This window comes from Coloeus monedula (genome assembly GCF_965178545.1).
Source record: "Coloeus monedula genome assembly, chromosome: 2".
Classification (NCBI taxonomy): Eukaryota; Metazoa; Chordata; class Aves; order Passeriformes; family Corvidae; genus Coloeus; species Coloeus monedula.
Window position 1 is genome coordinate 120,147,311 of NC_138782.1, and position 11,539 is coordinate 120,158,849.

An 11,539-nucleotide genomic window follows, 5' to 3' on the forward strand; every position below is an offset into this window, starting at 1 on the left:
TGTGAACCTCTAAGAGATCCCCCAGGAAACATGGACAGATAATACAGAGGTTGTTAGAGGGCATGCAGCAGCCTCAAAAGATGGCAATAATGCATTGTAAATCTCATCAGTTCAGAGAAACCCCAGAGAATACTGGATATGGCCTGGCTGACAAAGCGGTTGAGAAGGCTGCGAGTGGGGACATCCTGTTGGTCTTACCCAATAAATATTGGCATTTGGACAAGGAGGCTGCCAATTACCAGGCTGAAGATGAGAAAGTGGCAAATTTGTTAGATCCTGAAAATAGTCCTGAAGGATGGCAGATTACATCCAGCAAGTGTTCCCCAGCGCCTTATGAGGAAGATGGCAGAGGAACAACATAAGGGAACTCACTGGGGAATAGAATCTATGGCAGAAGCACCAAAGCCTCAAGTTCGGAGTGTAAAAGTAACTGCTATCATAAAAAACGTCACTAAAAAGTCCCAAACCTGTTTAAAGAACAATGCACATCAAATCAGACAGCCCACATCCAGGACTGTCAGGAAAGGCAGTTGTCTGTGACTAGTAAGTCTTGTGCCAGCTAATGCTTCCTTATTTACTTACATTAGTGATTCATATGTACTAGCCAATGTCTTAGTTTTGAGAACAAGGGTTGTGTCTCAGAACAAAGAATGATAAGAGAAGTACATTATGACCCGATCACATATTTAAAATACTCTCAAGGAGAAAAGATTCATCAGAAGATCTGGAACCATACCAAAACAAGTCCTCAGAAATTATTAGCATATATGCTTGTATTCAGGAAATGTGATGAATATGTATTAGTTTCAGGAATATAACCTTGTCTGTTAGGTTACTGGGCATGCATGCTTTGAGGAGGATTTCCTATGCATCCAGCACTCCTAATAAAGTAATGTTACCTTTCTAACCCAGCAAATTGGTTGGAGAGTTTATTTCCCAGTTTTCTGTGACACCAGGGCTTTCCCCTGTTGCACCAACCAGAGTAGAGAAGTGATTAGGGTTTGTTAAAAAAATAATACCCAGATTGGGTGTCCCAGAAAGAATTTCTTCAGATATTTATTTATTTCTACTTTACAGCAGAAATGGTGCAGGATATGTCCAAATTTTCACAGATTATTTGGGAATTACGCACCTTAAGGATCCCACAGTCCAGTGGGAAGACAGAAAGGATGAATCAGACAATAGAGGCAAATATCCAAGTTACAGCAAGAGGCTCGAGTGGAGCATCATCTTTGACTCTTACAGGAATTTGTGTCATTCCCCGAGTCAAAGCAGGAATGAGCACTCTGGAAATACCGCACTGGAAGGCATTCCTGCATAACCTTGTAACCACACATGGAGATCAGATGTGTGCAAGGGGACAAGCAGAGCCAAAGCAATATTTAATTTCTCTTTCACAGCCTTTATCCTCATTCACAGGTTTTTGGATCAGAGGCCCCACCCCTCCCTTGGGTACCCCTGGACAGTCTTTTCCATCTGGAGAAGTGGTGGATGTTTGAACATGAAAGGATGAGGCTCCACAAGAAAGGTGGAAAGGTACTCTCCCAACAGTGTTAATAATATACACTATAGTGAAAAGGACAGGAATTGGATCCATCACATGTGTGAAAAGGGTCCCTGAGTCTGGACAAGATATATGGAATTCACACCAAACTGGAAACCTGAAGTTCCAGCTGACTGACAACACAGAATTATGTTCTTCAAATTTTTAATCTGTTTATGTAAATTAAATTTGCAAGTGAAGTGCTTACACAACATGTTGTTACTTTATGGTGTTCCATTATATAATATGTTGATACTTTACAGCTTGTCCAATCAACAGGGAGAATTCAAACTGCAGCAGTAAAACTGCTGGATTTCCTAGTGTCATGATCAGTGAAGGACCCTTTGGATTGGGGAATTTTAATCTTAGATTTCAGTCTGATTTTTGCCCCCATGTTGGGTAAGGGCCTTGAATTTTACAACTCCCCCAGAAAAAGGAGAAAGTACTTGGACTAGGAAAACAGTTCTTGTAGCTCAATAACCCCACCCTACATTGATGCTGGCACATGAATGGTTCACTTAAATGGACACATTGCTCCTTAAGTCCCCAAAACCCTGGGAGGATTTTCCACGGGGTTTAACATAAGCTAAGAGGAAGGTAATTGGCATTGTATGTGTGATGGATTGACCATGGACGGACACCAGGTGCCCACCAAAGCTGCTCCATCACTCCCCCCTCACTTGGGCAGGGAAGAGAAAATATAAGAAAAGCTCATGGCTCAGGATAAGGACAGAGAAAGCTCACCAATTACTGTCATGGACAAAGCAGACTTGATTTGGAAAAATTAGTTTAATTTATTACCAATCAAATCAGAGTAGGGTAACAAGAAGTAAAAAAAATCCTAAAACCACCTTCCCCTCACCCCTCCCTCCTTCCCAGGCTTAACTTTATTCCCAATTCTCCACCTCTTTCCCTCCAGTGGTGCAATGAGACAGGAATGGGGGTTACAGTCAGTTCACCACATAGTTTCTGCTGCTGCTTCCTTCTTAGGGAGAGGAGCCCTTGCCCTGCTCCAGTGTGGGAGGGACAGCCCTCTGTGGACTTCTCCAGTGTGAGTCCTTCCCATGGGCTGTGGCTCTTCACAAACTGCTCCTCTGTGTGTCCCTTCCATGGGGACAGTCCCTCAGGAGCAGACTGCTCCAGCCTGGGTCCCCCACAGGGTCACAGGTCCTGCCAACAAACCTTCTCCAGCATGGGCTCCTCTCTCCACAGGTCCAAAGGTCCCTGCCAGGACCCTGCTCCATCATGGGCTTTCCACGGGGTCACAGACTCCTTTGGGCATCCACCTGCTCCAGCATGGGCCCCTCCAGGGCCTGCAGGTGGGTCTCTGCTGCCATGTGGATCTCCACAGGCTGTGGGTGTGTCTCTGCTACCCCTGGGCACCCCTGGGCTGCAGGGGAATCCCTGCTCCAGCACTTGGAGCACTTCCTTCTGCCCTGCCTTGAGAGGCCCCAGGGCTCACAAACCCTCCGTCCTCTATGGCTGCAATTACCTCTACACAAGAACTTTTTTTCCTCCTTAAATACATTATCTCTGAGGAAAGCTTCTGCCGGCTTCTCACAGAGGCTGCCCCTGTAATCTCCCCACTGCCAAAACCTTACCACAAAAACCCGATACAGACCCAATAAAATGGACAAAATGCCACGAATGGGACATATAGTTGGGTAAGTGATGACGGAAGGTGGACAACCCACCTGCCTTTGTGTGAAGTGAAAAAGGGAAAGTGAAAAGACATTCCTTAGGAATGTTAACATGATGTCCCTTATGGAGAAAAAGGCCTTTGGAAGCACAGTTATGGAGAAGAATAAAGAGAAATAATGATGGTTCTTGGAGACACCCTTGGACAGGAACTGGAGCAGGCTGTGTGTTAGAATCCATGCTCAGTGCACAGATCATCTTTTCCTGAAATCTCAGCTGGGGATACAATTTAACTGGACAAGCAGAGGCATCAGCAAATTCCAGGGTGCTGCCCAGAGCTGGTTTGGGAGGGCAGTGACAGGTCATGAGCATCTGGACACAAAGCACAAGGAAGAAAATTGCCCAAAACAGATGAGAACTAAGGTGGGGCTCTCCTGAGGCATCTCAAGCACTGGAGTGGCATCTATGGCACTCAGCTGAGGGGCTGCTCAGTGCTTGTGAGTCCCTCTCAGTCACCTCTGGAGGATGATGGGGACAAGGGAACATCCCTGAGGGGTGGGGAAAGGCAAATACTGCAACCCTGATATCTGGTGCAGGCACGGAGAAGCCACAGCCCCTCTTGCTCCCCAGGTATCTCCCAAGCCCTCCCAGGCACGTTCCTGGGGTGTGAAGGAGCAGATGGTGGCGGGGAGCAGCTGGGCTGGGCCCTGGGGTTGGTCCGCTGGCAGCCTGGAGGGGCAGCCCGGGGACGCAAGAGAGCAAAGCTGTCCCGCCTGAATCCCGGCCCACGGGACCCTGCACGCCGGCCCCGAGCCAGCGCCGTGGCCCCTGTGATGCCATGAAGATTTTTGCCTTTTATACGCCTGTTATACCTTTTACAACTTCTGTATTCCCAGTGCTTTTTGCCTACGTTCTTGGACTTGTTTGTCAAGCTAAGAGACTAAACATTTTAGAAGCTTCGTAGCTGGGGATCAGTGTGCCTCAGACCCCAAGGTGCTCTCCAGAACACATTCTGTAAACCAAGATAGAACCATCCAGGAGAAGGCTCCTTGGGGAGGGGGGCTCACTCCAGCCTCTCATTGGGGAATCTTTGATAGATCTGCTAATTAGTAACACCTATAATGTTATACCCAATCTTTTGGGGCATATTCGGCAGGGTGCATTTTGGTACATATGACCTGGATGTGTGCACCTAAGGATCCTTAAAATAAATACCAAGGTAAAATCCCTTTTCCCCTTCTAACCGTGTATGACTCTTGATTTTAAGACCAGGAAAAGGCATCACCTGGACGTGCTGCAAGTGTCCGGGTCTGCCGGCTGCCGGGGGGTCCACAGGGCCCAGCCCTTGCTGTCACCTGGGGTGGCAGCGGGGACCCCCCAGTGGAGCCCGGCCACAGGGGACCCGTCCAGCCCGAGGAGCCCTGGCCGTGCGCATCATCGCCACCATGGCGACGGGACGGGGCGGGTGACGCAGCCACCGCTGCCGCGGCCCTCCCGGGGGAGCCTCCCGGGCTCGGGGGCCGCGGGCCCCGGCCCAGCGCTGATGTGGCCGGGTGTGTACTCAGCCAGCTCATCCCGACAGTGTTTGCTCGGAGCACCCGTGGGACGGTGCTGCTGCGGGCACCCAGACGGGGGTGGCGGGGCTGGGCGCCGCCTGAGGACCCTCGCCCCCGAGCAGGGGCTGTGGGCGGGGGACAGAGTCCCACTCACAGGGCTCCCGAGTCGCACTGGGGCTCTGGGGTCTCAGCCCCTTGCCTGAGGTGCTGGGGGCACTGCTGGGGTGATGGGGCAGGGGCCGCCCTGGGCTAGACCCTGTGGGGCTGGTGCAGAGCTGCTCTGGGGCAACCCCCGCCTCCACCCACCACACACCACACGGGAGAACGTGTCCTCACACATTTTTAATGTTGGAGAGGGGCAGCGCCCACCTGGGGAATTCCAGCAGCAGGGATGGAGCTTGCCTGAGAGTGCCAGGGACGGCCATGAGAAAGGGGTGCCAGGGATGGCCATAGCCGGGGCAGGGGTGGCAGAGACAGCCATAGCCGGGCGTGACAGGGACAGCCACAGCTGAGGGGTTACCAGCATTATCCCACAGCTCCACTTCAGTGCTGACCTGTGCAGAAAAGTAGCCTCAGCCCTGTGACCCTGGGACCCCCTTCCCACTCCCTGCAGCAGGGAGACAGGGATGGCCCAGGGGGAGCCTGTGGCGTGACCTTCCCATCCACATCCTCATCCCCCTTCCCAGGAGGTGTCTCCTCTGCCCCACGGCACCCCGTGGCTGTGCCTATCTCACAGCCCATGAGGGTCTCACCATGGGGAGAACTTGCTGGCTTCTGCCTCGGCCCCACATCTGCAGAGGGAAAGAGAGAACAAGATAGAGACAGGGATACCCCGGCACCCTGAGGGACCCGTGCTGCTGCATGTGGGCCATGGCACAGCCAAGCAGGCATGGCACTGGACACAGCACTGGGCATGACATAGCACTGGGCAGTCACAGCACGCACTCACCTTCAGCAGCTTCGGGCACCTCCAGGCTGTCCAGCCGGTCCTCATCCGTTGCAGCCTCACTGCTGTCCCCAGGTCCATCACCCTCCTCCTCGCCCAGTGGCTCTGTGGGCAGGGGACAGCTCAGGTGGGGCCTTCCCTCCCTCCCTCCTGCAGTGTGGGGATACACCAGGACATGCCAGGAGGGAGGTGACCAAGCAGGACACTCCAGGATGCTCCCAGGAGGAATGTGACCAGCCCAGTGTGGGAACCAGGGAGAGCCTGGAGCAGGACTGCCCCTCCAGGGTCCCTGGGTGGTGCTACAGGTGGAGGTCACATGCCCAATCCTGTGTGGGAGCCCCACACAGGGTGTGTGGTGGGGGGGACTCTGCTTGTCTGAGGGCTGGGCACCCCAGGCAGTCCCAGTGCCCCTTCGGGACGGCAGCAATTTCCCCAGTGCAGGCACCTGTCTGGAACTCGATGGTCCTCAGCATCTCAGCCACATAGTCCACATTGATGGAGAAGTGGTCCATGTTCTCGTAGCCGGGCTCAGGGCGGCTGCTCATTGATGCCTTGGACATGTCTGTGATCCTGCAGGGCAGGGACACCCTGGGAGCTGCAGGGTCCAGCACCCAGAGAGCCACCAGCCACAGCTCTTTTCCCCCCCATGCTCCTGACTCACTTTTTCAGGAGTTCCTTGGAGTGCTGTGGAGAAAAGCGAGGGGGGATCAGTGTCTCCTAGACATCACCCCCCCACAGGTCCACCCCTGCACATCCCAGGGCATCCATAGATCCTTTTGGGTGAGCATAGCCTCCCTGTATCGACCTGTGAGGCAGCCCCACGCCCCTCAGGGAACTGTTTCACTACCACACAGCCCCAGGGCAGTCCCAGCCTCCTGTGCCCTCCTCTCCCTGTTGCCCTGGCAGGACCTGCAGGTACACGGCCATCTGGGGCTCCTCCATGGCATGGATGGCTGACTCCACCAGTTTGGAGGAGGCCTCCAGGTGGTCTCCATACTGGCGGATGAGCCCACGGACACGCTGCAGCTTGGTCTCCTGCTCGGCCGCGATGCTCTGCAGCAGCTCCTTCTTCCGCTCCTCCAGGATCCCGTACAGCGCATCAAACCGCAGCCCCACGTGCTGCTTCTGCCGCCGACCGTTCTCCTGCCAGACAGGAGTCAGGGGCTGCACTGTGCACCCCCCCAGCACAGCCCCAGGGCTGGACCCTCCCAGCCCCACCACATCCCTCCACTGGCACAGCCCCAGGGCCGGATCCCCCGGTCCCAACCTCGATAGTGTGGCAGATCTCCTCCATCTGTGTGATGATGGCCTGGATCCGGTCGTTCCCCGCCACCAGCATGGCGATGCCATCACTGAGCTCGCTCTGGGAGCAGAGGGGATGGGCGTGAGGGTGGCTGTGCGGGTACCCTTGGCCCCCCCAAGACCCCGGGGGCCCCCTACCTTCTGGCGCTGGTAGACGGCCGGCAGCGGAGCCACCTCACAGTCCTTGTGTGCCCCAAACACCTTGCAGAGGGAACAGGTGGGCACCTCACAGCGCAGGCAGTAGATGTTGATCCGCTCATCCTCGTGCTCCTCACACATGAGGTGCTGCTCAGCCTTGGCGTGAAGGGGTCTGCATGGGGGTTGGGGATGTCAGATAGACACCCCCAGTCCCAGGGACACTCCCAGCCCCAGAGACATCCTGGCCCCCAGAGACACCCCAGCTTCAGGGACAGCACCAGCTTCAGGACCTGCCCAGCCCTAGGGACACCTCTGGCCCCCGGCGACGCTTGAACCCCAGGGACACTCCTGGCACCAGAAATACCTCTGGCCCCGGAGACACCCCCAGCCCCAGGGATATTCCCTGGCCCTGTATGGGCCCCGTGACTCCCCCGTTCCTGTTGGGATCCCACCCCCAGCCCTCTCGGTGGGTTCACTGTCACCCGCAGGTCTCGCCCCCCCCGTGGGGTCCCCGCGCCTCCGGACCGGGCCGACTCCTGCTTGTAGATGTCGATTATGTTCTCCACGAGCAGGTTCCGCTGCAATCCGTACACCCCGTGCCGGTCCAGCACCACCTCGTGCCGGCATGACGGGCACCGGAACCGCCCGCCCGACGGCACCGCGCTGGAGCCCCGCGACTGCCACAGCGGGTTGGAGGCCTGGGGGTATAAGCGAGGGGTCACGGCGGCAGCACCCCGCACCCCCGGCACGCCCGGGCAGCTCCCACCCCGGGAGCGAGACCCCCACGGATCTGCGCCCCACAGCCCCCGGGCACGGACACGGGCACGGAGACAGAGATGGAGACGGGCAAGAGCATGGACACAGGTGTGAGCACAAACAAGGACACACACACGGCCCCCGCCTCCCGCCCGCCGTCCCCGCCGGCCGGGAGCGGCCCCGAGCGCAGCCCAGCCGGGGGTCCCAGCGGCTGGTCCCGGAGCCGGGAATCCCAGCCAGACCAGCCCCCCCTGTGAAGAGGATCTCGGTGTTCCTGGTGCCGCCCGCCCCTCCGCCTCGCTGGCCGGGGATTCCGGGATAACGGGGCCACCACCCGCCGGCCTGGGGTGCTATGGACGGAGGTCCCGGTGCCTCCCCCCGCCCCACCGGCGGGTCCCACCTGGAAGACGTCATTGGCGCACTTGCGGCAGAGGTTGTGCTGGCAGGGCAGGATGACCACGGGCTTGGAGAACATCTCCAGGCAGATGGGGCAGATGAGCTGCTTCTCCAGGCTCTCCATGCTCCGCGCCTCCGCCAGAAGCGGTTTCAGCCCTACCGCGAAGTTCATGGCCGCGGTCCCGGCCCGGCCCGGCCCGACCCGGCTCTGTCCCGCGGCTTCGCTCCGGCCGCCCGGTGCCTGCTTTGTTTCGGCCCCGGCCCCGGCCCCCGACGCTAATTTTAGCCGCCCCCGCCCCGCCGGGGCTGCAGCTGTCGGCGGCGTCGGGTGACACTGAGTCACCGTTCCTGCCCACCCCTCGGGACCCGCTAGTCCCGGTACCGGCTAATTCCCTGGGATCGACTGAGTTTCGGGACCCGCTGATCCCCTGTCCAGGGAGGAGCGGCCGAGGTTCCGGGGGACCTGGGCTGGCTGGTGCAGGGGCTGCAGGGCTGGCAGTCGTGTTGAGGATTATGTGCCCCCCTCTGCAGGCAGCAGGGCTGCCTGTTGGGGCCCCCCAGATCCCACGCCCCCAGCCCAGTGCCAGCCCCCTTGAACAGCAGGGTGGAGGGGCTGATGCCAGGATGCCCTCATCCTCACTCACCCTGGCACTCTATCTATATTTAGGGAGTGAGGCACAGCCCATGCAGCCACAGGCAGAGGCAGAGACCAGAAATGGGAAGAAAGGGCAAGGGGCTCACTGCGTCCCCCTTGGTCCCATCCCTGCCAGTCGTCCTAGCCCTCCGCAGGGCCATGGCTCCCCAGAGAGCAGGACAGGAGCAGGGGGCCTGCAACAGCAAGGAGTGGGACGAGCAGAGCCTGTGGGAGCCAGCAACAGGGGACAGAGAGTGGGACCAGGTGGGTGACAGGAGACAAGTGACATTCACTCCACTTGGGACAGGACCTGTCTACACCACACCCCACTCATTCCACCACCCTGCAGGATCCATGGGCACAGCCCACAGCATGGACACCACCAGGCAGAGGCACATCCTGCTGCACAGCATTCTGGCAGCCCTGGACAGAACCCAGGCAGACACACACTGCCCTCCCGTCAGCCTTTAATGGTGCCCACAAAACCCCAGACAAACCCAGAGGGCAGAGGAAAGGGGTACAGATAGAAGCACCCCAACCCCACAGCAGCATTTGGCACCCAGCACCCATCGGGAGGGATGCATGAGGGGGGCAGTGGGCTCCGCCCAGCCCCAGAGGTTACAGTGCTAATGGTCTTGGATGCGCTCAGCTCCCCTGCGTGAGCTATGGAGCTCAGCCTGGAGCCTCTGTTCGTGCCTGGTGCTCAGTGCCTGATGTGGGCACAGGCAAGGCACTAAAGGGGGTCACAGCAGCACGGGCTCCAGGCCACTGCCACCACTAGTGCTGGGATGCAGGGGCATTGCCCTGGAGCTCGAGTGGGGCCCCAGGAGCCTGTGCATTGATGCTGGCCAAATTAACCTGAGATTCTACCCCTCCTGAGACTGAAGAGCCAGTCCGGGGGGTGGGACCATGGTCCCAGAAAGTGACAGTCCCAAAGGAGAATCCCTGCCCCGAGTCCTGAGGGAGTCGGCGGAATGGGGTCAGCCTCAGGCATCATTCCTGGTGCTGGCAGGCAGCGACTCAGTGCTGGCAGGCGGGGGCTGTGCTACAACAGGGATCTGAGGATCTGGAAAGGAAGAGCAGCAGATCAGTGGCTCAGTCTATGCTGTGGTGCCAGTGAGCAGGAATCTTACAATACCCCACGAGGGCTCCCACAGCCCAAAGCTCCCACACCCTTGGCCAGCGCAGAGCTGCGTGAGAGTGCCCCAACCCCAAAGAAACCTGCAGGAGTCACCCAGTCCCACTGACATGAGTATGGCTAGTGCCAGGGAACAGAGCTGGCCTGGACCACAGCCCCTCTTCCCCTGTTCTGTGCCCCAAAGAGCATGGGCCCAAGGGTTTCTAAGGTTCAGGCCTGTTCAGGGGGCCCTTGCCCAGAGAGGAGAAGGTGTAGCCACAGCCCATGCAGTGGCTCCCTCTGTCACTGTCACCAGCCCTGGCCCATACAGGGAACACCGAGGGCTGGCTGGAAGTAAGAGTTGAGTCTAAAACCAACCCAAGCCCTGAGCCAGAGCTCTGTCCCCAACGTGAGATAGAACATGGGGAGACCCCAGAGCCCCCGCAAAGCAAACACAGGTGCTCCCAGCTGCTGGGCTCCAGCCGGACTTACCGCTGTCCTCTGCACGCATCTGTGCCTCCAGGTCCTTGGGGTCCACATACTTGTAGGACTCGTCCTCCTTGGGTGGGCAGCATGTCCCACAGCAGAAGAAACAGCAGCAGCAGCAGCAGCAGCAGGTGAGGGCACCGCAGCACAGCACCAGTGCCTGCATCAGGGACAGATGCACTGTGAGCTCTCTCAAGTCTCTGGCCCATCACACCAGTCCCGTGAGCCCACTCAAACCACCAGCCTGCCAGGACAGCAACCCACTAAGCTCACCCGAGCCACCAGCCCCACGGATGCCAGATGATGCTACGCTCACCTGGAACCACCACTTGGACATGAGGAAGTAGTGCCGGACAGCATCATCGCCGAACTGCTCAGCCACGTAGAGGCCAAGGGAGCCGTACTGGTCATACAGGCGGCGCTTGTCCGCGTCGCTCAGCGTGGCGTGGGCGCTGTTGATCTCCTTGAACCGCTCGGCTGCTGCTGGGTCATCGGGGTTCTTGTCTGGATGGTACTTGAGAGCCAGCTTCCTGTGGGGTGCAGCGGGGGGATCCCCGGCATGGGGTCACAGCCTCACTTCCCGGGACAGACCCAGACCCCCGGGATGGAACCAGGACCCCCAGCACGGGGTTACAGCCTTGTTTCCCAGAACCGACCCTGACCGCCGGGATGGGACCAGGACCATCCGGACGAGATCCCGGCCGCGTTCGCGGGACGGACCTGCACGCCTGGGCTCCCAGGGCGACCCCGCGGACCCCGCCGGAACCCCCCCGTACCGATAGGCCTTCTTGATCTCCTCGGGGGAGCTGCCCTTCTGCAGCCCCAGCACCCGGTACAGGCTCTCCCCGACCCGGGACAGCTTCCGCTGCGGCCGCGGGGGCTCCGCCATGGCCGCGCCGAGGGTCGCGGGACCGGACCGGACGCAGCACCGCCCGCCACGGCCCTGCCCGCGCCCGCCGCCGCTTCCGCCCGCGCCGCCGCCGCTCTGCGCAGGCGCCGCCCGCGACCCGGTGCGGGGACAGCGCCC

The 11,539-nt window shown here is 58.6% G+C and overlaps 2 protein-coding genes across 2 annotated transcripts; both read right to left on the minus strand.

The window, feature by feature from the left end:
* Positions 1–5,066: 5,066 nt before the first annotated feature.
* On the minus strand, positions 5,067–8,540 carry TRIM54 (tripartite motif containing 54). The gene is made up of 10 exons (XM_082277127.1): positions 8,280–8,540; positions 7,649–7,821; positions 7,124–7,295; positions 6,951–7,046; positions 6,593–6,826; positions 6,345–6,367; positions 6,129–6,253; positions 5,687–5,788; positions 5,490–5,528; positions 5,067–5,291 (listed from the first exon to the last, which is right to left on the minus strand). The coding sequence occupies exons 1-10, from the start codon at positions 8,445–8,447 to the stop codon at positions 5,281–5,283; spliced, it is 1,143 nt and encodes a 380-aa protein (XP_082133253.1). The 5' UTR covers positions 8,448–8,540; the 3' UTR covers positions 5,067–5,280.
* Positions 8,541–9,369: 829 nt separating this feature from the next.
* DNAJC5G (DnaJ heat shock protein family (Hsp40) member C5 gamma) lies at positions 9,370–11,480 on the minus strand. Its single transcript, XM_082303050.1, has 4 exons — positions 11,289–11,480; positions 10,829–11,042; positions 10,519–10,672; positions 9,370–9,975 (listed from the first exon to the last, which is right to left on the minus strand). The coding sequence occupies exons 1-4, from the start codon at positions 11,399–11,401 to the stop codon at positions 9,896–9,898; spliced, it is 561 nt and encodes a 186-aa protein (XP_082159176.1). The 5' UTR covers positions 11,402–11,480; the 3' UTR covers positions 9,370–9,895.
* Between the last annotated feature and the right edge of the window lie 59 nt (positions 11,481–11,539).